Below are 25,192 nucleotides of genomic sequence, written 5' to 3' on the forward strand. Positions count from 1 at the left end.
AATTAATTTCCAGTCCCACCAGGAGACCATTAGTGCTCCAAAGTGTTGAGGGAGTGAAATCTTTCAACATCGCCTTTTGTTCCCATTTTTAATGAGTGCTGCATCTGGCAAATGTGTGGATGGGTACATCTGTGGTGGTCTCCAGATGCCAGGAATGGATTTTCTTGTTCTTTGTATACCATTGAATCTTTCCCACTGATACCCATCTAAAAAGGTCTTGTACCCTTGAGGATCCCCAGATGTTAGTGGTCCTGTCATGACTAGTGTTGGGTCCATTCTCCAAATCTTAAGGCAGAATTAGGGTTCCATCCCGGTATGTCACCCTGCTCACAGCTGGAATGGGGTCAGATGACACTAGAGACCTCTTCCAGCCTGAATTCTTCCATGATCATGGGCAGAAGGTGCAGAGCAAGAGGTGCCAGCTGATGGGAGATGAATACCAGCACAGTCATGACCACAACTGCCTTGGGGCTGCCATGTTAATGCTCCCTGCATTGAAAGCTGCTGAGTGGTGCAATGTCTCTTTGACTGGCCCTTTGATCCCATTCTCTTTGAGAAACAGCCTGCCTCTCCTTTGTGGTTTTCATTAGTTCTCCAGGACTGAGGCATTCTCCCTTGACCTTGGGGAAGCTCTCCTCCTCATCCTGACATAATGTCTTTGGGAGAGATCTCTTGTTGACCTCTGCTTTGAGATCCTGGTGTGTATCTATTAAGAGACCTTCCTCATCCTCACTCGTGTGGACCTTGGCTTTCCATGGACCTGTAGCCCTTTTCCTGAAGACTGGTGATGTCAATGAAGAGACAGGAGTCATCTCCTTGGGAACAGAGCAGGTCCCAGATGTCCCACTTGTTCACTGAATTCCAGTGGTTCTCCAGAAACCATCTCAAAGGTCTTCTAGGAGCTCTGCCAGGTTGCCCCAGCTTTCCTCCAGATCCTGCTGCAGAGCACTGCAAAGGGAGCAGAGAGCTCACCTGTGAGGACAAGACAAAAGTCTTTGGAGTCCGGTTTGCTGGACTCATGGCAGAGATCATTCAGGCATTTCCAGCTGTGGGAGGAAGCCAGTCCAAGCAGTAGTGCCTGGACATCAAGAGAGGAGAAAGGCTGGCTGAGCCCCTGATCCTGAGCTCCCTGGGAGAATGGAGGTTGGGTGCTGGTGATGGCAGGATGGGAGCACCCATTGTTGTCTGGTTTCCTTGGAAGGATGGGCATGTTCCTGAGCTTTGGGAACCTGAACTGTGTCCCAGCAGACCCAGGGCTAGCTTGGGTCGGTCCCAGGAGGAGGACAGGGCAGCAGAGGAGATGCAGCTGTGGGAGGACCAGGCCTGTGCAAAGCCTGGAGGATCTGGGATTGTAAGACCCAGGGACAGAGATGTTTCTTATTCTGGCAGCCATATCCAGGATCCTCAAGAGCTGGCAGCTGCTCTAGCATCCAGCATCTCCTCCCTGCTTCAGCCCCAGGGCAGGGTCCCTTCTCTGAGAGCATGTGGTGAGTTGTCACCAAGCCCCTGCCTTCTCTGGCAGTCCCTGCTAGCCCCTGGTGCCAGGAGATCACATCAGTCGTCTTCTTGATGACACTGGGAGGTCCCACATTACTGAGGAGAGGAAACTTGGGTCCAGGACTTGAGAGGAGAGGACAGAGGCATGGGGGGGGGAGGGGACAGAGCTGCCTTGAGAGGTGGAGAAATCCCCTTTATGTGTCCAGGGGACCAGGTGAGGTGACTTGTGCTGGGCAAGTGGGAAGGGAAAGAGAAGCAGCCCTCTTGCCTCTTCTTCCTCTGGTGGCACCCAGGGCTGGTGGGGCCAAGGCAGTGGGGGTCAGGGTGATGTCCACAAAGAGGTGAGTGTGCAGCCAGAAGCTCAGTGAGGGGTTCTGGAGGAGCCTGGAGAGGGCACAGGGGCAGCTGGTGCCCATGTGCAGCAGGCCCCCTCGCACGGCAGATGAGCCACGGCTGAGGAACTCGGTCAGCAGCAGCACAAGTGTGTCCCTGCTGAGGGCTCCACAGAGGTCCCAGCTGGAGCAAGCTGGGACAGCAAACTGACATCTCTGGAAATGTCCATGTCCCAGGGCATGGCCTGGTGCTCACATCTCTGCCAGGTTTCTAGGCAGGCGATGCAGGATTACTTACAGCAGCAGGACAGATGCTGCAGCTGGATGGGAGGGACCTGGGTGCCAGGTAAGGAAATGATACTGGGGCAATAAACACAAACTAGTGCTCGGGGGAAAAACATCTTTTATACCTATGGTGTACTGATACACCTATATAGTTATATAGTTGCCACATTAACTCCTGGAAAGGATTTTGGAATCACAGCAGAGCACTGGATTAAAACAGGAGCCTGGGGCACTGCAGAGAGCAGAAACACAGTGCTAATAATAGCTCTGCCAGCACTGCACTGCTCAGAAGTGGTGCAGGCTCTGGATTCTGCTCTGAGCCCAGCGGGAAGTGTGGGCTGGAGCGTCCCTGCCTTCCTGCCCTGCTCCTGCCTGCTTGTGGCAGATGGGTGCTGTTGGCCACGTTTGGGCAGTGGACCCTGGGCTGAGCCAGGTGGGCTGCCTGGTCTGATATCCCTGGCTGGCACTGACGCTTGATGTTGCCATATTTTACATATTTTGCTGCTGTGCAGGGGAAGTGCTCATGGTCAGTAGCACTAGACTGTTTCCCGTGTTTCTCCTGTCAGATAATTTTCCCAGTTTTTCCTGTTGGGGAGCAGGCTGGTGTCCCTGGTTGTATGCTCAGGCAGTGCTCTCTGTGGATGATGGAGTTCTGCAGACAGGCTGGTGTAGGGGCTGGTTCCTCATTCACACTAGAGTTTTTAGGGATGGGATCAGTATGTTCCTCAGCACCACAACAGTCACCTCGTATTTTGGTATTCCACTCCTTCTTGCCCTCTCTGAGCGGATGCTGAAGGTGTTCCTGTTCAGCTGTGTGCCACAGAGTGTAGTTTTGGTCAGGGAATAGAGGATGAACTGGTTTACTGAGCATGGATGCCTTGTTCAGGCCAGGATGTCACCCTTCAGGACCTGGCAAGGTTTTACAGGTGATCCTGTCTGTGTTCAGCTACATTGTGTTGTATATGGGCTTATTCCCTTCTCCTAACAGAGTTTATGGCTTTGGCCATGAATCCTGCAGGAGGCAGCTCTGGATTGATTCCTCCGGATGCCACTAACAGAGATGTGGCCCTGTTGTGTCCCCTGAGCTGGTCTGACAGGGGAGGGTGGTGCCTTTCTGCAACCATCTGAGTCTCAGATGATTCTGAAGCATCTCCATGTGCTTGCTGGGGCTGAGGCTGGGAGCAGCCAGGTGGCTTCTCCTCTGATGTCATCAGCTGAAATCCTACCAAGAGCCATTTTGGTTTTGCCTGGGGACCTCTAGGAGTGGAGAAGGGACACCTCTGACAACAAACACTTCCCTCTGACCCGATTTGGGAGGTGCAGATGTCTCAGTGCTTTGGAAAGACTGGAGGGACCATTAGTGGAGAAATTAGGAGAAGTGAAGTGGGCTTGAGGGGATGGCTGCAGATAGCCATCTTTAAGGTCCAAACAAAGCAAAGGCATCTAGGACGAATGGGTGACATTCTGACTTCCAGGAACTCTGACATCCCCCCAAGTCCTTGTTAAAACCAGTCAGACCAGCTAGAAACCAGTCCCAAATCAGCATCTGTGGGTGGGTTGGAGAAGTTGGAGTGATTCTCTGGTGAGAGAGACATATTTGGGAGCTCCCCTTCTGCCATCCAACCCTCCACCTATCCAGGGGTCCCTGGGAATGCTGCAATGGTGCCAGGGCACTGCTTGCCTGGGGCATGATCCTTCTTGTCACCAGTTCTGCTGCAGGAAATCCACTGCAAAGAGCTGATCTGGGTTGGTGGGGACTTGGTTTGCTCCTGAGGCACCATGGCAGTATTTTATTATATGCACTAAATTGTTGTCCTGTATCACTGATACACCAGTGACCCAAGACTCGGCTTGCCTGGTACAAAGCCATTTTCCCTTTCTTTCTGCTGGTTCTGGCAAAGGGCCCTACAGCAGCTGCTGCACGTGACATCCCCACTCTGTCTTCCCCCACTGCTCCCAAATCTTCCTCTGCATTCATGCACCGTCTTACATGATACCATTTTTTTTTTTTGCATTTGCTCTTGTGTAAACATTGTCATGCTACTTTCCTGGGATGCTCTTGGAGGAAGAGCTCTTCCCTCTGCATTTAATAATCCCCCATTGCAGAGTATCAAATAGCACACGCCTGCTTTGCACCCGGGCAAGGCTCCAGGCTTGTGTTCCTCCATAGCTTGGATTGCTTATTCAACGTAATCCAGGCTCTGAAGCTGCTTCTGCAACACAGCTGAGGCTTAGCAGAGGTGATGCTGTGCATGGAAGGGCAGTTGGAAGTTGTGTTTTGGAGAGATATAGCTGAAAACAGAGGGATACATCCTGATATTTTGAGTTGGTGTTTAAGCTAAGGAGAGAAGGTGCTTGGTATCTCTCTCCTGGCACTTCTCTAATTTCTTCTCATTATAAAGATCTCGAGGCATTTTATGAGCTGCAGAAAAACCTACTTTGCCTGTCTCAAAATATAATTCAGAAATTGTATTTATCTTCCTGCCAAGATCAGAGGGCTTTTTGAAAAATATACGGCAAAACCATAGTAAATCAGTTAAATTCAGGACTGAGTAAAACAAATGAAATATACTATTTTATTGCCAGTGTGTTGGATGATTCTTTGCTGTTTTCAGTCATGGAATGGAATTGGAAAAGTTTATCTAAATTCTTAGTCTGTACCAAATCTGAGAGCGTCTCAAGTCAAAGCTAATAAGAGAAACACAACTTGACTTAAAAAAATTTTAAAAAAATCAATAGTGTAAAAAAGGAGGTTGATGCAAATGGTCTGATATCAAAACCCCTTTCTCTAAATAATTAATTGTTCCTAAGCCAATGGCATTTCTACAGGAATGAACATAGCTGGCATAGGGGAACTTGCAGGACAGTGCAATAGAACAGGATTTTTTTTTTCAATCTCCTAATAATAACACAAAAACTCCATCTGAAATGTATTTATGATTCAGTCATTGTATTTGTGCTGTGACCTGTGTGCTTAGAGCTGTAATTCCCAAAGGCAGGGCTTTGGGAAGTTATTAAAGTCTGGCCATAAACGATATGAGGGTTTTTGTAATTAACTTTAATGACTGAATTTATAAACTTCATGACTGAATGTGGCGGTGTGTCCCCAGCAGGTGGCTGTCCCCATGTCCCTGGGGTGCCCGGGGTGCCCGCGGTGTGTCCCAGCGCGGTGACCCCGGCATGTGGCTGTCCCAATGTCCCAATGTCCCCATGTCCCCATGTCCCGGGGTGCTGCGTGAGCTGCGGGCGCGGGCGGCAGCGCTGTCTCGGGGCTGTTCCCCTCCCTGCCGCCCTCGCCTTCCGGCCGTGCGGGCTCTCACGGGGCTTTTGTGCCCGGCGCAGGTGCGGATCGCCGAGGGAGCCCTCCCGGACCATGCGGGGATGTGCCCGCGCCCTCGCTGACTCGCCCGCCGCCTGTCCCGCCCGGCACCATGGGAGGATGCTTCTCCAAGCCCAAGCCAGGTGACTGCCCTCGCCGCCGGGCCCCGGCCCGCCGTGCCCGAGGGAGAAGTAGGTCAGCGGGGACGCTGGCCGGGGTAATGTTAATGCTCGGCTCCCGCAGGGAGGATTACCGCACTCTTAATCCCCCCGCATTCCTCAGCGCTCTCACTCCCAGGCAGGGAGCTGTGGGGAGAGTGCAGCAGTGCCGGGGGGGTGGGAGGCGGGTGGGAGGGGAGCTCACCCTGTACCGCGAGGGAGGCATCTCTGCCTGGCCACAGCGCCTTGTTCTTCACCTGCTTCTACCTTCCCGCCAGATCTGGAGCAGAGCTGTCCCCCTTGTGCCCCAGTGTAGGTTTGGGTGACGGGTATCCCAGCACAGACACACGGGGCTCCAGGTTTGGGTGACAGCTATCCCAGCACAGACACACAGGGCTCCAGCACCTTCCTTCTGCCACAGTTCTGTCACTCTGGCACCTTGGCCAGCCCTTATTTCTTTCCCTGTGGGAAGGGAATGACCTGGGAAGGAGCAGACCAGGTCCTGGAGCTGCTCTGCTCTTGGGATTTTATTTTCTTGGTGAAGCTTGTTCATGTACTGCTTTTGGTGGGGAAAGCAGCTGTAGACACCTGGACATCAAGGCTTCTCCCCTTGCCTGGCACATTCCTGCCTTGGCTGGGCTGGCTGGGCTCCCTGCTCTCTGCGGTTTGGGGAAGGGGGGTGTATGTGCGAGGGACAGGTGTGGTGCCACCTGCCCAGGCAAACTGGCTGCTTGAGGGGGGCCTGGTGTGAAAGTGTCAATGCTCAGCCTTGTCCTGAGCAGGCGCTGTGTGATCACCCACACTCACACCCCTGGCAGCACCTGAACGGCCCTGGCACGGGGCCCCAGGGAGCGATGGTTGGTCCTGTCAGTGCTCCCGAGGCTGCCATGGAGGAGAGCTCCCAGCTCCCATCCTGCAGCTTGTTTTGGCCACCTCAGAGGGAGCTCAGGGTGACCTTGTCTTTGTTACTTGCTTGTCCCGGGGCAAGGGGAATCAGAGAATGGTGATGATCTCTCAGACCAGTCAGGATCCCTGTGTAGCCTTTGTGGGTGGAAAGATGTCTTTGGGGACCTTTTCTGGGCAGTTTGTCTTCACTGTCTGAGGCAGGAGGATTTCAGGTTGAAGGACTAAATGGGTCAGAAGGGCAATAGAAGTTGTGCCTCGCTGAGCATCCGTGGAGTGAGGTCCCTGCCTTTATGCAAGGCACAATGAGAAAATAAAGGTGCCTTTCTGCCCCTGACCTGTGCTGTGATTATGGTATAGGTCACCACCAAGGTAATATGGCACTGGACACTCTGACCCATAAGTCTTCCCTGTGAAAGCCTGTTTATTTGTTTCTTTAAAATGTTTGAGGAGTAAAAACATATCAGGAATAAACGCCTTTGTTGGCTAAACTTGTGACAAACTCTGCTATGAGCTCCACTTAATTTTGTATCCTATCAGCAAAACTGTGTAATCTTGGACCAGTGCTAGAACACCAATGATCAGTTTTCCTTAACTGCAGATTTTTGCAGCTGAGAGCGGGAGAGAGCTGTATCTGCACAGCAGGGCCCAATGCCTGAAAATGGCACCCTGCAATGCACCTCCATGCCTCCGCTCTGGTTTGGATTAGCATCTTCAAAGGCTTTGCACAAGCCTTCCGCAGCCCCTGGGTAGCTCACCACTGGCTGCAGGGCTTCATCCCAGGCTTATAAAGCCTGCCAATGCAAGGAGGTAAACAGAGGCATTTGAGGATACTGATTGTTCTAGCAAAGGGTTTCTCTGATGTTTCACATGGGAATTGTACAGTATTAGAGCTGAGTACTGGACTTTACTATTCCTTGTCTGAATAGGAAGCAGGGACAGAACACAGCTATTTGCTCCATCAGTTCTGTTTCCACATGAAGGGAATGTTTTGGATGCAGCCTGAAGTGAACAGAATTGATTCAGGCACTTTTTCAAGGTGTACATGAGATCTTTATATGCTCCACCTCCTTCATTGCAAGAGAGACCCTCAGTCGCCCTGAGAACCCTCGAGATAACCTTGGCACTGTGCACATATCACCTTTTGATGGGCAGATGAGTGATGCCAGAGCTCTGGGGAGTGGAGTCCCTGAGTAGCTATGCTGACTGTGCTGCTGGCCAGCCGTGAGGTCCGGCTGCTGCTGCAGCGCCCATCCCTGTCTGGATATTTCAGTGTTTAATTAAGACCTCATGTTCAAACAGTGAAGTAATCTGCTGTTGTCTCCAGTGCTGCAGTCCCAGATCCTGTTCTGAAGGCCCAGTTCTCAATCTCTGCATGACTCTCTCCTTGGGTTTGTCTCGGGTGTGTGATGCACTGGGGATGAGCTGCCCAGCTGGCAGCCTGCACGGTATCCCAGCACCTGCTCCCACAGCACAGCCAGATCAGGATAATGTCAGGAACCATCATCTGCCAGCTCTACGTGAGCTGCAGCAGCTCTGTCTCTGCCCTGGGTATTGGGAGAGTGGCTTCAAAACCTATAAATTTTGATTCTTCTTCTTCTGCTGGGCTCAGTGTTTGAGGGCAGGGCAGTCGCTTCCCAGCACATGGGGTGTCTTGGGGTGGGTTTCACCCTTGCATGGAGGATGCATTTAGCAGGGAATGTGCTCCCTGCACACTGCTTCACACTGCTGGAGGGGGCTGGAGGGGCTTCTGAGTTTGTCCCCAGCCTTGCTTGATGAGTCCTACCTCCTGGTTTTGGACTGTAGCATTTGTTGACAGAGCATCTGGAGAGGGAGAGCAGAGCCAGGCACATTGGACATGGTGGTTTTGTCATTGGCTCTGTCATTTTTAACAGAATGATAGAATTTGGAAGGGTTTGGGCTGGATAGGTCTGTAGAGACCAAGTAGTTTCAACCCCCTGCTGTGGGCAGGGACACCTTCCACGAGGCCATGTTGCTCCAAGCCCTGTCCAGCCTGGCCTTGGAAGGAGGGGGGAAGTCCAGAGAAAAGGTTTGGAATCTCTTTGAGACCACCTGAAGTCACTGTCATTGGGGCTTGCAGTTGAGGGGGGGTGGGCAAGCCCAGTGGGTCCCTGGAGAGTGCAGCTCTGGCAGGGCACAGTGAGCCCTAACCCATCCACGGTGGTGGATTTACTCTGTGGTGGCTTTGGAAAATAAACCCTGCTAGGGTAAACTGAGATTTCTGGCTGTGCCTGCTGGTCCCTCCAACATCATCCCCTGATGCATTTCTGGTTTCCACTGCTCCCAAAGCTGTTGGCACCATACAGCCAGCAGCAGATGGTTCCCTGCCCTCAGTGCTCCTCTGCCCTGTGCCTGCAGCCCTCAAGTGGCACATGCTGAGGCAGTGCAGGGTTTTGGGGCTGGGGGAGGCAGACACACTGCTCTCCCCTTGCCAGCTCAGCTCCTCCATCCTCTGTAGCTAGGCATCTTCGTCTTATTCAGATTCCCCTTGGCTCAAGTCAGCTCTTGGCTCATGTCAATCTTCGCTTCCCATATTAGCTCAGTATTTTCCTGGTTTCTAGTATTTTAAGCATTGGGTACCTGGAGGTACAACCTTCCAATGGCCTGATATTCATAACTTAAATTTGGCCTCCAGAAGGGCTCTGAGCCATACTGGGAATGCAGTCCTGTGATAAAGAAGGATTGGGGCACCCAATTGCCCTGTTTTTTAAAAAATAATGCCTGTGACCCTGCCCTACAGCCCAGCCACCTGCCAGCACCCTGCTCTGGGATCAATGTCAGCAGTTCCAGTCTCACATCTAAAGTAGCTCTCCAAGAGCAAGCAGAGACTTTGACTAGTCCCACCAGGCTGTGAATAGTGATGGAGAAGGAATAAATTTACAGGAGATGCAATGGGATAGTAAGGTTTGACTGCTTGGGTAAATGACATCAAGGCAAAGCACAAGAACATCGTGGCCACAAGAGATAAACAACACCTGAGCCAACAGTGATAAATGGTGTTGGGACGTAGTTCCTGATTGTATGTGAAGAATGCCAGCAGTGCTCGACCTAAAGGCTGAAAACCTGGGAGAAAAAAAAATTGATCAAAATTTACAGTCTTGTCAAGAGCCTGTATTTTAAATGATTCTGTGACTTTGAGAAGCTGACTCAGGATTTTTGAGTAGTGAGAACTTGCCGTGCCGAGGTATATGTGGATATGTGATGTGAGCACTTGCTAATGCTCAGCTAGTTTCACTGCTTTTTTCTATATTCTTATAAACTATTTCCAGCTCTGGCCTTCTGGATCTTCATCTATGTAAGTGTGTCTCTATAAAGATATCTTAAAAATGTGCACGAACTTATACAAACACCTACACACACTTATGTATGTGTATAAGTGATGTTGGTGGCACAGGGCAAGCAGGCACACCTCTGTCTCTTTCTGTCATCTATATCTATACCTATACATACACACATCTCTATTTATATTTTTATCAATATCATCTATATCTATACCTATACATACACACATCTCTATTTATATTTACTGTCTATATCTATACCTTTATGCCCATACCTATGTATCAATATCCATATTTATATCCATATTTCTGCCTATATTCCTGAGGAGTTGCCTACTGTCTAGATTTGTAGTAACATGCCTAAAACTTTCCAAACAGTTTGCTTTAAGTTCCAGACCCTCTTCTAGCAGTTACAGGATATGACTGTCAAAGAGCTGGAACACACTGGCCCCAGTCCCATTGTACCAATCGGATTTGGTATGAAATTAAACTTGGGTTTATAAATACTTCATTTAAATGTCATTTTCCCTGATGGCAACTGAACTAGTTTGCTGGATCAGCTCAGGTGCTGCTTAGCCCTGGATTCCTGGAGGGATCATCCCTCAGGAATGCAGTTTTCAGGCCAGAGGGACACCCCCTGAGGGGCTGAGAGGCACAAGAAGGAGGAGGAGATGGGGGTAAAAAAGGGTTGCTGAGAGGCAAGTGGGATATGCCCCTCACAGAGGCAAGCGGTGGAGTGTGGGGCCCGAAACAGAAGAGGGAAGATTTTACAACTCTTTTTCTTTTCCCCTGGACATTTTTCCAGCAGTGTTGGTGGGTGCCAAGTGGGGATGGCTGAGTGCCAGAGACTTGCTGCTTCCTGCATATGTTTTTCTAACTGAGGAAGAAGGGAAAAGCTCAGAGCTGCATTTCCATCTTCATCCCTGCAGGTTCACTTGCCTGTGAATCAGTGGGCACTCTATGTGTCTCACCTGACCCAAATGTGCTCTGGAAAACAAAGTTCTGGGGCATCAGCCAAGTGAGAGATGGGGGTTGTTCCCTGCAGGGTGAATTCCCTGATATCCATGTCCCCCTCACCATCAGGGCTCAGAGCCACCAGCTTTGCCCAGCATTTGTCTCATCCTGCGACATGGTCTGGCTCTGCAGTCTGGCTGCAAGGATGCACCGACACATTTTCTGCAGATTGACTTTGAAATCATATGACATCAGCCTCCTGTTTCTCGGGCCAAAAGTATTTCACTGGGACTGGCATAAATGGGTATTCATTATATTTCCAAACTCTGTCCTGGAAAATCCATGTCTGCTTCTCCCAGTGCCCTAGGAAAGAGGTGCATATGGGGAGCAGCCTCTTCACTGGGTGCCTGCAGCAGCCAGGCTGCTTCTCTAGAGCTCCAGGAACAGATTTGATCATAGCAATGTGGGGTTTTTAATTTGTGGTGCAGGGCCTATTCATATGCATTAACTTCTGCAGCTGCAAGAGCACAGCAGAAGGTGATGTCTTCTGTTGGTTCAGCATTCATACACAGAAAATCACTTTCCTGGATCTGTCTGTCAGTACCCTTGGTGAATCCTGCCCAGATGAGCACAGGGATTTGGCACTTTGGCAAAAAGCCATGCATCCCTTGCCTTGCTGAGCAGGCACAAACAGCAGAAGCGTGCAGAACTCCTGAGACAGCTCCCTGCCTCCAGGGCCTGAATGGCCATGGCCACTTGCTTTTCTCCCTTCCAAAATGAACGACCTTCTCCCTGACTTGTTCTTCCATTGTTCTCTCAATATTCTTGCAATAAAAGGTTTGGGACGACAGATGAGGCTGGGAAGACCCAGCATCCCTGTCACTCACAAGCCTTGCTGAGGGGCTTGTTTTTACCCTTCCTCTGCCTTTCCTCACCTGTTTAGTTTGGGAACTTCAACTTTTTTCTTCTACACAGATTTTCCTGTTCATGACATCTATGAGATGGGGGAAGCTCATTGATTTCCCATGTACTTGAGTCACTTCACCAGTCTCTGGCACTTTCCCCTGGTTTGCTATAGAACTCCCAGGCATTTATTATTCTATTAATGGCTTTAGCTTGATGAAGTCCCCGGGAGACAAAGTGATGTTTTCCACTTTGTGATGTGAGAGCTCATCAGTGGCTTCTGGTGCTGCTGTGGCCAGCTTGCCCAGCCCAGGCATGGAGTGGGGCATAGGGGTGTAGCTGGGTGGGCCTGTGGCAGGGGATGGGCGAGCACTGCCGTCAGGGATCTCACATTAACACAGAGTGACAGAACCATTTGGGCTGGAGGAGGTTTTAAAGCTCATCCAATGCCACCCCCTGCCATGGCAGAGACACCTTCCACTGTCCCAGGTTGTTCCAAGCCCCATCCAGCCTGGCCTTGGGCACTGCCAGAGATCCAGGGGCAGCCCCAGCTGCTCTGGGCACCCTGTGCCAGGGCCTCACAGTAACTTCTGCATGTCCTCACCTGGCTGGCCAAGGAGAGTGCCTTTGCTCCCCACAGCCCCTGTTCACATGTGTCCCTGGGTCTTCTGTTTACTGGTGCACACATGAGAAAAATGGACCATCCTCGCTTCTCTCACCTGCTGTTGAAGAGTCACCCCACACTTAAAACCTCATGTGGAAATAATTTGGGATATTTCTAGTTACTTATTAATTGGTCTCCATCTAATGAAGCAGCTTTTTTTTTTTATGCAGCATGCAGTGTTGGCTTTCTCTTTTGGTTAACATTACCTACAAACAACTAAAGGGGTTTTTGAAGTCTGTCTGAGCCCCAGAGACCTTGGCATGCTTCATATGGAGCTGCCTGAAGCTGTTTTCCACTAAACAGGACAAGAACTGTAACTGAGAGGTTGTTTTGCTTTCAATAATAAGCATGTCTGCTTTCAAGAATATGTACTCTATGAATGCAAAGTGCCCAATGCAGGAAGAATGGGGGAATAATGGGCTCAGGTAATCAAGCCAAGCTTGATGTTAAATGTTTCATCTTCCAAGTCAAGCCAACAAACAATATCTGTTTTGATGTCTGTTTCCAAGTTCAGGGAAAGGAGTGATAGAACAGCGAACAGCAGCAAAACAGAAAACAGAAAGCAAAAATGGCTTCATTTTAACAGAGGTTTTGGGTTATTCCTGCAGTTGAAGTGAAAATTGAAGTTGTTATACCTGAGAAGGAGAGAAGCAAGGAGGAGATGTCACCCAACGGGAAAGCCAGCCCTCTGATCTACAAAGTCAATGGGACTGCCCGGCACTACCACCTTGAGGAGCACCCAATTGCCAGCAACCCCTACCACAACCCAAAGGACGTGGTGGAAGCATCTGTGTGCCATGTAAAGGACCTGGAGAATGGACAGTAAGTGCCCAAAGTTTTTGCAGATAAAACTCGAGGAACATTCTAACCGAATCTGAATGCCCTGTCCTGTTCTTTAGGGTTGTTGGAGATGATAATTTAACTTAGTGAGCTTTTTTTAATCTTGAAAAATTACATCATGGACAAGTGACAACTGTTTTTACCAGAAGGTCTTCTGTTCCCTGCATGATCTGCGCTGGATCTTGTCTCAGAAAGAGGTGATGTTGTGTTAACCAGCCTAGACATTTTTTAATAAATTTATAGCCCCAGTGACTTTACAAAACAGCAGGAGAAGCACATGGGTGGAGCTGGTGGGGCAAGTCATGTGCTCCATCCTGTCTGCAGTGCCTGGCTCTTGATGAGCTGAGCTCATCAATTTGCTCTTTCACTAAGGATGCAGATTTTCAGATCTTTTGCAAATGACAACACACTTCAGCTGGGGACATTCAGTGCCCTGATTTAATATTCTGAAGTCTAAAGAGTGCCTGTACCAGTCAGTGTGCTTTACAGGTGCCTCTTTTCTGGGGTAGACGTATAGGTTCCATTGACATCTCAGAAGGCTCCATCTGTATGTAAAAGAAAATAGTTTGGAATAGCTTTTGTTGTAGTGAGGGAGCAATGTAAGGTGTGTGGGACACAGCAGGAGTCTGGCAGCTGTTTGCTTTAAATTGAAGGATTGCCTGTGATAGTATCCAAGAAAAGTCCCTGTACTGTGGGCTACTTTTGTGCTAAACTTAAGGGGTTTCATGGGCCATAAATTCATTTTACTTAGGTAAGTTCATCCAGGAATAAATGGGGTTTTCTTCATTGCAATGAGAATTTATGTGTTATACCATTCTGCAAAGGGATGCACTGGACTCTGTTGGAGTCTTTTCTGGACTCCATGGATTAAACCTTCACATGATGTGGAGCAGTTGAGGTTGCTTGGCTTGCATCCTGGTTCCAAGCAGGACAAGGTTAATTTCTGCAGTAGCCAGAAGGTACCTAGCCAGGACCCAGAGATTCTTCTATACAACCTCCTCTCATTGCCGGGGCAGTTGAGCAGGTATACCATATTCCTTGTCAAGCACCAGCCCCTGGGAAAGTGGAATGGTGCAATGCACTGTTAAAAGTGTTATGTTTAGTGAAGGCCACGTTGTCAGTTAGTGCCAGAGGGTCCCCCAGTCGAGCTGGCCCTGCCCAGTCAAACCCTCTATGTACTGTAGAAGGGCATAAAGCCCCTGTGGTCCACGTGAAGAAAGAATGTGTTAAGGAAGTAAGTTTGGATCCATTCTATCTCAAGCAAAGACAATCCCATCTGTGGGATTGTTTGTGCTCAAGGATGTGGGTACCTTTGGTGGGTGATGCAGAGGGACAGAGAAAGACAATGCATCCCTCAAGGAGATTTGACATGTGGAGGTGTGGGTGACCTACTGCCACCTGTGCAGGTGAGCAGTGGCAGCAGGGCTGGAGGGGAGCAGGGCAGAGCACAGGCAGCAACTGGAATTGCCTTGGTGGAGTGAAGAAAAAGGGGGAGACTGTCTTGGGAAATACTGGTTGCACAGGGAGGGTTCTGTCCCAGGGTCAAGGTGCAGCCTTACCTGGTCTATGGAAGGTGTCCCTGCCCATGGCAGGGGGTAGAATGAGAGGGTCTTTAAGGTCCTTTCCCACACAAACCACCCTGTGATTCTGTGAATATCTAGATTGACTGGAGAGCGGGGAGCGCGATAGACGAAAATATTTGGAGAGCTCTTCTGGCTGCAGGGAAGGTGAGGAAGAGCTGGCTGTAGCCTGTGAGAGCATACCTGGCTGCAGGTGGCCATAGCAGGGAGCTTTAGCTGCTCAGCTAAAGCCAGGGCTAGGAGCTGTCATTGCTCTGGGAGCTGGTCCCATGAGCATCAGCTGCTGCACCACGCTGTGAGGTGACAGCAGACGTGCCAACACTGGACATTTTATGTTGAGAATAAGGTGTTTTCCAGCAGTCTGAGTCCATGCCAAGATAGCAGTGCTGTGAGACAATCCCACAGCTCATGTAAACAACAGGCCAAGCTGAAGGAGCGCCCTTGTGCTGGTACCCAGAGTGATTTTGTGGGGTGATTCTCCCGAGGAGTGTGCTGGGCAGGGGTGTGCAGGGACATGGCATCAGCGCAGGGTGCTGGCATGAGGCTTCGGGCTGCACTGCCTTGCAGCAGTGGAGTCTGCAAGCACTGAGTGTGCCTTCTGCCCAGCCCTTATATCTTTCTGCTACCAGGACAATCTCAGCAGAACTGAGATGCAGAAAGATACTGGAGGATAAACTGGTGTTACTGTACCCATCCAGCCTCCCAGCAGGCTAACTGGAGGGACAGAAAACAGCCCCCCAGTGCTCTCACAGCTCTCAAGCAAAGGTCCTTTGCAGGCCAGAGCTGAGATTTAGCTGTGCTTCCTGAGTGGGGAGTGGGGTGGGACAACAGGACAAATTCCCAACTGAGTAAACAGCTCAGCAGGACAGTGTAAATCATTCTCTGGATTACTCTGGAGTGAGTGCAGGATGGGAGCCTTGCGGGTGGCTGTGTGCTGGCTCGACAAGACACCAGGTCTTGTTTTTGACTCTCTCAGTTCACACAGCTCTTTGGGTAAGTTGTAAATTCTTTAACTTATCGTATCTTCCCAGGAGTTATGGTTGCCATTGAACAGGTTTTATCAGCTGAGGAATGCAGCAGGACTCGTATGGCTCCCTTCCCCTTCTGCAGAGGGAAGAGCTCCAAGTGCCCGGTGTCCTGCTTGGGGAGGGAGCAGAGCTGCATCTCTGAGGAGCCAGCTGGCCAAATCGATGGGGCAAAGGGCAGGAGTGATGAACTCTGCTGGTTTCACCCAAGGTGACAAGGAAATTAGGGAATGGATCATTTGTCATTGGACAGTTGATGCAGGTGAAGCACTTGCCCAAAGTCTGGCTTGTCTGGGTTTGAGGGTGGAACAGAAGTGTTGGTGGGCTGAGCCCTGTTCTGATCTCCGTGGCCTCAAAGCAGAGTGGGGCAAGTGTCTGTGTAGCCTGGGGGCAAATAATGGGGTTGAGTTGGGATGTTATCTGAGAAGGAATGAGCACACAAAGTCTGTCCTGTTCTTCTGAGGCCCTGGCGCCTGGTCTGCATGAACAGCATTCCAGAGTCACACATGGCCAGTGACTTCCTTCAGCAAGTGGGGCTTGCCGTGGCCACGGTGATGTGTTTGGCAGCCCAAAGGCAACGTGCTGGGGTAGCTGTAGAGATGGTCCTCTTCATGCAGTGCTAGCAACCAGGATTTCCAGATAAACATCAAGCTGTGTAGGGATAGGCTCTCTGGCTGGAAGGGGGGAAGTCTGCATGGAGCAGCAGTTCTGTGTTCCCTGTCCAGCTCTGTACAAAATGAGGGCTGTGCTCAGCTCTTGCTTTCCTCCATGGTTAGCTGGATGACTCTGCTCTGGGAAGCAGCTGCTGATAGAGGATTGGAAAGAGGTTCAGTTTCTCAGGCAGACCATGGGTTGCACAGAGTGTGTGGGGACTGTTGGTTGGAAAGGGAGCATCTGAGAGGTGAGAAGAGACAGGATGTGCTGAGAGCAGGGTCTGACAGAGCTGGTGGAGGCACACTGGGAGGGCAGAGGGTAAACATCTGCTAAGTGTAGGGCAACATCAGCGTCCCTCAGCAGCACTTGGGCACTGGTCTGCAAAGCTGCAGAAATGTCTCTGGCCAAGGTCTGGGCAGGTGGAGGAATGGAGGCCTCAGTGCAGGAGCCTTCTGCACCCCAGTCTCCAGCCTGCAGAGAGAATCAATGAGCAGCCTCCTGGGGATGATGGTGGTTGAAGGACTTGTGCTCCTGCAGACAGTGCCACTGGCTGGTGTAACATGGCTACCAACACAGTCTGCAGGGCTTGGGAACGCTGGCAAATATCAGCACACGTTGGAGCTGCAGTGCAGAGCCTGTGCCCAGCCAGTCTGCAGCAGGCAGAGCCAGAGTTTCTGGGCACCATGGAGGAGGCACAACATCCCTACATCCCTGGGAGATGCTGTGGACAAATTCACCTGCATGAGGATGGTGCAGAGGTGTGTATTGCTCAGTTTATCCCTGCTGGGACAGAAGGCTATGGAGCATCTCTTGGACAACCCAAGGGTGGTAGACAGAATTTTCTAAAATGCTGCTTTTCAGTGCTAGTGGCATCATCAATCACTCATTCAGCAGAGGGGTGTGTTCAGTAGCTCTTTCTGGCTTGCAAACAAGGTGCATGATCAACAAAGAGATGCTTTTGGCCAGGATGGGGCTGAATCTCAGCCTGGCTTAGCTGGTCAAGGAGGGATGTGTGGCCCAGTGAGCCTAAAAGCTGCCAAGCTCAGTGTTGTAAGCAATTCCTGCTGAGCTAATCATGCTTTGATCCAGGGAATCATTGAATCAGAAAGGTTGGAAGGGACTGTTGAAGGCCATCTGCTCTAACCCTCTGCCATGGGCAGGGGCACCTTCCACTAGACAAGATTGCTCAGAGCCCCATCCACAGAATCACAGAATATCCTGAGCTGGGACCCCCAGGATCATCCAGCCCAGCCCCTGTCCCTGCCCAGACCCCCAACAACCCCACCCTGGGCATCCCTGGCAGCGCTGGCCAAAGGCTCCTGGAGCTCTGGCAGCCTCGGGGCCGTGCCCATTCCCTGGGGAGCCTGGGCAGTGCCAGCACCCTCTGGGGGAAGAGCCTTGCCCTGATCTCCAGCCTGGCCCTCTCCTGGCACAGGTTCATGATGTTACTCATAGCTGCTCTGTACTTCCATTTACCATCAAAGTGTTTGGCTGAGGCACTGCTGAGCCAGGCGTCTTTACCTTCAGAGTGTGATGTAACTGCAGGAACACCAAGTATAGCACGAGGCTTTGGTAGCTGTTGCAAAGCCAGCATATCTGGCATCATGGCTGTAATTTTGCAGGTTTGTTGGCCCTTCAGTTATATCCATTAGATTTGTGACTTCTGAGACATGTGCACAGCATTTGTGCACTGCTGGTCTTTGTGCATTCCCCCCTTGTGGAGTACAGCCCTTCTTAATACTGGCTAACAGATTAAAAGGTCTTTGGATTTGCACAGATTGGTGCTGTTGTATTTTTTCTATTTGTTCAAGAGCTCAGAGGTAGTAATCCCTTTTCCCAGTCCCTTTTACTTTTTCCCAGAGTATATCTCTTCTCAGGATCTTTTAATGCTGCAGAACTGAGCCCTAATGGTTGTTTAGGTCTGTGTGGGCCTTTGTGGGACATGTTACAGCAAGTTCCATGTTCAGCAAAACCCCATTCAGCTCTTATGGGATCACTGGAATGAACTGCCCCAAGTGATTAATATGTTTTTAACTCTTCTGTTAGTGTTAGTAAAGCCTATTCTTACTATCAAGCCACCCCTAAGTCTGGCTTTTGCTCCTTAATGCATACAATGGTCTCCTCTATAGAAAATCCAGGAATATGATTTCCCCAGTATGCTGAAACGGAACCATGAAGAACATGTATTTTACATCTGGAGCTGCTGTCCATTTGAGTGCAGCTGCTTGCAGGGTGGCACTGAGACTGGCAGTGTTTGGGATGAGTCTTCCCGTGTTGGCATTCAGCCACCAATAATCAATCATTAAGTGCCAGCTCATGTCTGGTTTCCTCACTGACCAAACAGGAGAATTGTAGGGGGTATGTGTCCTAAATATAGTACCCCTTTGTTCTAAATGTTTAATAGATTAATTTTCTATTTTTTTCAGAAGATTTATTATATGCAGTTTTTGTGGGTTGGGCTGACCAAACATTCCTGTTGGGCAATTGCCAAACTTCTTTTGAGGGCACCATATCCTAAAATGTTTTCTTCATGATTTGTGATTGCAAACGTGTGTGAGGTAATTCATTTTTCCCCAGGTAGCCATAAACAGACTTTGACAGTGGAATATATCATACTTTGTCCTTTGAATACTGTTAGATGGACTCTCTTTATTTAAAACCTAAATTTATTTTTTTCAGCATCTGTGGGGGTGATCGGAGTTATTTGGGCTCCTGTAGTAATTAAAAAATTCAAATGTTGTTTTCTAGGTCCTACTGGTAAGTAGATATGGGGCCCATCCTTATCAGCTCATTGATAGGTCATAAAGAGCTGGGTGAGAAGGCCCAAAGTTCACCCAGAGCTGAGGCATGGCCAGGGCCCGAGCAAAATCCCCTGAGCTGTGGGAGGTAGACCCCAAGGTTCAGAGTCACCTCTCCTAGTTTTCAGCTCTGGGAGATGTTGTGTTTGGTTTAAAAAATTAACACAAGCCTGGCAGGGCCTGCTGGGCTGCTGGGGCCAGGAGGGGAGCTGATGTCACAGTAAAACCAGTTTGGTTTCTTGCTGCCACTACCAGCTCCCCCAGCAGCTGGGGAGGTGCTCTGAGTTGCCTCTTGGCACAATGATGGATAAATTAGATGCTGCCCCTGAATGGCCCAGCTTGGATGTGCCCCAGCCTGGGACAGCAGAGCCACTCCAGAGCTGGCTTGGTGACAGGGAATGACCTACATCTGTAGCCACCTGGGCAGGGTGAAGGAGGAGGGGAGCCTGGTGGGACTAGGGCTGGATTGTAGGGTGGAGTGGTGGCATCTGCAGTGAGGGGGATGCTCTGCCATCTGTTTGCACATTTCTCCTCTCCAGGATGCGGGAGGTGGACCTGGGCTGCGGGAAGGCTCTGCTCATCAAGGAGAGCGGGGAGTTCCATGCCGTGGGACACAAGTGTCCCCACTATGGGGCTCCTCTGGTCAAAGGTCAGTCTGCATCGTGTCCTGGAGAGCAGCCAAGGGCATCACAGGACAAAGGACAGGCCCCCTGAGTGTGCTGCCCAGCGTGCAGCAGTGCTGCACTGCACACTCAGCATCCCTGGGGCACCTTCTGGCTGGGGAGGGCATGGGAACAGGCTGGAGTTGTACAGAGCTCCCCAGAGCACTTTGCCAGCTCTGTTTTGCAGCTGCCACTGCTGATCACAGGGCTGGGGCTTCTTGTTGAGGGGAAAGAGGACACTCTTTGTGCTGATGGGATCCTTTCAGTAGCAAAGAGAACATTGCTGATGTTATTGACTGAAGTGGGATGAGGTGGAGTGGTTTCCCATCGTGGCACCTAAAAATATGCGCCCTGGCACTTTCTCACACAGGCTTCAGGCAGGTCTCTGCCCCAAGCCCAAGCAGGGGCAGCAGTCTGTGTACTGACGTGCATCACCCAAACTGGGCTTGGGAGGGCACTTTGCTGGAGGCGGGATCCTGGGGGGAGGCAGGGGAACATCCTTCTGAGTTCCTCTGGGCATTGCTGGCCCAGCAGCCATGCTGGGTGCAGCAGCCATGCTCTCAGCCTCTTGCTGACAGGGCAGAGGAGCCCCACACTGCCCTGGAGTGAGAGCTCACCGCCCTTTCAGAGACCTGTGCTGCATTCCTCACGCTGGCTGTCACACAGGAGTCTCTCTGGGGACTTGGCTGCAGCTGTATGGGCAGGGGGGCTGCCCCTGTGCCCCACCCGTGGTGCGATGAGGTGTGTCACTGCTGTGCCTCAGAAAGCAGAGACACAGGCTCAAGACCAGTCCATGTGGTGGCCTGTGCTCTGCCCTGGCACTGCAGCAGGGAAAGCTGAAGTCCAAGGCGGCAGCCTCTGAGCCAGCACCTGGAGAAATGAGCACATGGCTTTGGGCATGCCTGTGCCTCCCCGCTGTGTGCAGATGCCTTGCTGTGCCAGGGTCTGCTCTGAAACACGTGTACTCTAAATCAGCGATGCTCTGCTTGAGGTACACTTGTTCTGGGGCTTTTAAGAATGACCATGAGACTCTGGCAATGACAGCCCCATCCTGCCAGGAGAGTGAAGTTACATCCGAGAGCAAGCAGCTTTGGAGCTGTGCTCAGAGGCACTGGAGGGCCCTGCCATCCAGGGATTTGAGAAGGAATGGCTCATGGAGGATCCCAGCTGCTCCCAAACATGCTCAGTGTGCATGCTGAGAAAACTCCACCGTTGCCCATCCAGTTCCCCACCAGATGCCACGTGTCCTGTAGGAGAGGTGCCAGCTCACAGGAGGGGAGGCAGCTGCAGGGCAGCACCAACACTGCTCTGCCGTGTTCCCTGCAGGGGTTTTGTCCAGAGGAAGAGTGCGCTGTCCCTGGCATGGAGCTTGCTTCAGTATCAGCACAGGGGACATTGAGGACTTTCCCGGCTTGGATAGTTTACCCAGGTTCCAGGTGAGACCCTTGTCCTTGCAGCAGAGGAAACCACACAATCATGGGATGGTCTGGCTTGGAAGGGACCTTAAGGCTCACCTTGTTCCACCCCCCTGGATACCTTCCACTGTCCCAGGCTGCTCCAAGCCCACTACAGCCTGGCCTGGAACACTTCCAGGGATGGAGCAGCCCCAGATGCTCGGGGCACCCTGTGCCAGGGCTTCCCCACCCTCCTCCCCACCCAGGGAACAATTCCTTCCCAATATGCCATCCATCCCTGCCCTCTGGCAGTGGGAGCCATTCCCCCTTGGGCTGTCACTGCAGGCCCTTGTCCAAAGTCCTTCTCCTGCTCTCTTGGAGCCCCTTAGGGCCCTGGAAGGGTCTCTGAGCTCTCCCTGGAGCCTTCTCTTCTCTGTGTGAACAATCCCAGTCTGCCTCAGGGCTGCTCTCGATTCCTGCATCCCCCATCCTGGACAGATAAGGCAAATTGCTCACATCCAGGTGCAGCAGCTTGCATTTGCCCTTATTGAAACCTTGTAAGATTCCCATGTGGGCACTTCTGCAGGCTGGCCACATTCCTCTGCATGGATCCCTTCCCTCTAGAGCATCACCACACCACTCAGTTCTGCGTCACCCACAAAATGACTCTTTTAATTGGGATAAGCAATGTTCTGCTATGGCACGGAGCAAATATTTTCCAGGGATGTGCTGGTGTCACCAGTGGAGGGCAGCTCCTCATCCAGCTTGCATCCTTCCCCCCTTGCACCCACCCACAGGCATCAGAAACCTCCTGGGAGCCTGGGAGTGCCCAGTCTGAGAGGTCTCTGGAGTAGGAGCGGGGTGGGAATGAGAAACCATGTGTAGGGTTTGGGTAGAGATCAGGCTGCACACTGAGCGTGGCTGTGGGGCTGACCCGAGGCAGGAGATCCCACAGCCTTGAGCTGGGCTGAGCCTGCCACGGCCTGAGCTGCTCCTACAGGGGACCTGGAGCCATCACCCCCTGCTCCTTAGCTGCTGCCCAGAGGGAGCCCCTGCTGCTCTGCAAACCAGCTCTGTTCTGTCACCCTCAGGTGAAGATTGAGAAGGAGAAGGTGTACATCCGAGCAAGCAAACAGGTGAGTGTGGGGTTTGCAGGGGTCCCAGGATGAGGGAAGAGATGAGAATCCTGTCTCCATGTTTCAGAAGGCTGATTTATTACATTATGATAGATATTATATTAAAAATGCTATATTAAAACTACACTAAAAGAACAGAGAGAAAGGATTCATCAGAAGGCGAGACAAGAATAGAAGGAATGATAATAAAATCTTGTGACTGCTGACAGCCTCGACACAGGTGGCTGTCATTGGTCATCAAGTAAAAACAATTTCACATGCTGGGTAAACTATTCTCCAAATCCCATTCCAAAGCAGCAAAACATGGAGAAGCTGAAGCTCCCCAGATTCTCAGTAGAAAAAAAATCCTAGCAGAGGATTTTCATAAAAATGTCATGGTGACAGGTGAGGGGCCCCTGACATCCAAAAATCAGGGCAAATGCTTTCATTTCTTGCTGTATGTGCATGGGGGTAGGGGAAATGCTGCTCTTTGATCCTCTGGCCTGGGCAGAGTGATGTGTGAGTATCCAGTTTGTATGGAGGTACAAGTGGAGCAGGGCAGAGGTGTTGGCTCCCCCTTCCACCCAGGTAGTCCCAGCAGCTGCTGGACCCCTGGCCTGGGCTGTCCATGCTTTCAGGCCTTACAGGTGTTTGTCCTGCACTTGTCCTATGTTTCCTTAAGCTCAGAGCAACTTTTGTTTTAGCAGGCCCATGGGAAGAGACCTCCTCCACCCACCAGCCTTCTGGCATGGTGATGACAGAGGCCACTTGTGCTCCCTCCTGAGCCCACCCCTCAGCTCCTGTTGGAGAGGAACCTGATGCAGGGGTGGAAAGGGCTCTCCTGCCCTGAGGGAATGCAGAATGAAGCCCATTCAGGCCACTGCCATCTTTATTTCCTTGAGAAGCTTTCTTTTGATGCACGGTTGTATGTACATGTGTGCCAATCCAGTGGCTCAGAGCCCCAGTGGGCCCTTAGATCCAGAGATGTCACCTGAAGGGCAGCACTTCAACTCCAGCTGATTTGGGGATGTGATGAGGGGAAACTGAGTCTGTTTGCTCTACCAGGAGCAGATTTTGGCTCTAACGCCTGGGAACAGGGGCTCTGTGCAGCAAGGCTGCACTGGCACAGGTCCTGCCTGTGCTCTGGTAGAGTGGACAAGTCCATCAGCTTTGGATATCAGGTGTACACACTCTGCTCAGGTTCAGGATAAAATTCCTGACAGATTTTCTTCATTTTTGTCTCACTTTGGTGCAGAATTGCACAGGGACAGCTGCTTTTTCTATTGCCCCACCACCACCCCAGCTCTGAGTAGTTTTATGGCCTTGCAGAAGATGATGGATTTGTTTTTCTTTTGTACCTTGTAAGGGGCAGTGCACTGGACATTTGAATGGTATTTGGATGAGCAGGGGTTTGAGTCCTTGTTCAGTACAAGGGCATGGTTGTTCCCTTCCTATCCGGGCTGGTTTATGACACTGCTACAGTTGTCCCCATCCCTGCCTGGCTGCCCAGGGTAATGCTGAGTAAAGAGAATTGCTTTTCTTCTCTTTTTTTGGTGGTGACACAGGCTCTTCAGACACAGAGGAGGACAAAGATGATGGCAAAATGCATCTCCTTGAGCAACTACAACCTGAGCAGCACCAATGTGCTGATCATTGGTGCAGGTAAGGGTGGCACATGCTGGGGTCACTGTGTGTCCCCTCCCGGGCAGGGATGCAAGGAGGGGGAGTCTGTGTGCCCTGCACCCTCTGTCACCCCTCCGGCATTCCTCCCTGTGCAAAGTGTCACACCAGAAAGTCATCCTGAACTTTTTTGTACTACATGCCAATGATCCAAAGGTGCCCTGTGGTCCAGTCTGTGGAGCTTTACAGTTCCCTGTTGTCATGCTTTGGAGTGAACCCTGAATCCTCTTCCTGCTACTCCCTTCCAGTTACATTAGCAACCCCTGATTCCTACAGATGATGAGTGTAAAGTCTTTTCAGGTCCCTGTGCTGTTGATACACCTTTTTCTCTTGGACCTTGCACATCACCATCTCATCCCATTGCAGCTCCAAAGTTCTCACCTCAAGATGCTTCTCTGAAGATAAAAGTTCTTCCACTTTGTCAGCAAATGTCAGATCCCTGCCAAAACCAGCAAAGCTGCCAAATTCTCCCTTCCCTTCCCTTCCCTTCCCTTCCCTTCCCTTCCCTTCCCTTCCCTTCCCTTCCCTTCCCTTCCCTTCCCTTCCCTTCCCTTCCCTTCCCTTCCCTTCCCTTCCCTTCCCTTCCCTTCCCTTCCCTTCCCTTCCCTTCCCTTCCCTTCCCTTCCCTTCCCTTCCCTTCCCTTCCCTTCCCTTCCCTTCCCTTCCCTTCCCTTCCCTTCCCTTCCCTTCCCTTCCCTTCCCTTCCCTTCCCTTTTCTCTTGTCCCAGCTCCACTTGTGTGTTGCCATTTTTGTAGAAATGGCAGTGATGGGGTGAAGTGTCTCTACCAAGTTTCTGGAATGGGTTCGATGCCAAGGATGGGCCATGCTGGGGTGGGCTGGAGGGTGGGAGGAGGACAGGAGCTTCTGCTCCTGGGGCTGGGAGGAATCATCTACTCCTGGCATTTGGGTTGTTCTTACTCGAGTCTCAAGGTCACCAGATCCAAGCCGGATATTGGATCATCAAACTGGGATCACCTAAGGTGCATCCCACAGTCTGAGCAGAGGGAAAACCAGCTTAACTGGCTTTTCCCATGCTGCTGGGTGACATTTTTCCCTTCCGTGTGCCCTTGCTGATTGCTGACTGTATGCCAGGGTGGGACATACTGCTGCCTGAGGCCAGCTGGAA

General features: G+C 51.1%; 1 protein-coding gene across 15 annotated transcripts in view; it reads left to right on the forward strand.

The window, feature by feature from the left end:
* AIFM3 (apoptosis inducing factor mitochondria associated 3) overlaps positions 1 to 25,192 on the forward strand; it is a 56,272-nt gene that overhangs the window by 12,102 nt on the left and 18,978 nt on the right. For 14 of the 15 annotated variants that reach the window (XM_038152556.1, XM_038152561.1, XM_038152554.1 and 11 more), the window contains exons 2-7: positions 5,457 to 5,576; positions 12,926 to 13,139; positions 19,754 to 19,863; positions 21,203 to 21,312; positions 22,362 to 22,406; positions 23,951 to 24,047. In XM_038152556.1, the coding sequence (XP_038008484.1) occupies positions 5,546 to 5,576; positions 12,926 to 13,139; positions 19,754 to 19,863; positions 21,203 to 21,312; positions 22,362 to 22,406; positions 23,951 to 24,047 (607 nt within the window). In that variant the 5' untranslated portion in view covers positions 5,457 to 5,545. Of the gene's footprint in view, positions 1 to 5,456; positions 5,577 to 12,925; positions 13,140 to 13,216; positions 13,355 to 19,753; positions 19,864 to 21,202; positions 21,313 to 22,361; positions 22,407 to 23,950; positions 24,048 to 25,192 lie in introns of those variants that run through there. The other variant, XM_038152566.1, reaches the window with a different exon arrangement.

The sequence above is a fragment of the Motacilla alba genome, chromosome 15 (assembly GCF_015832195.1).
Source record: "Motacilla alba alba isolate MOTALB_02 chromosome 15, Motacilla_alba_V1.0_pri, whole genome shotgun sequence".
Lineage (NCBI taxonomy): Eukaryota > Metazoa > Chordata > Aves > Passeriformes > Motacillidae > Motacilla > Motacilla alba.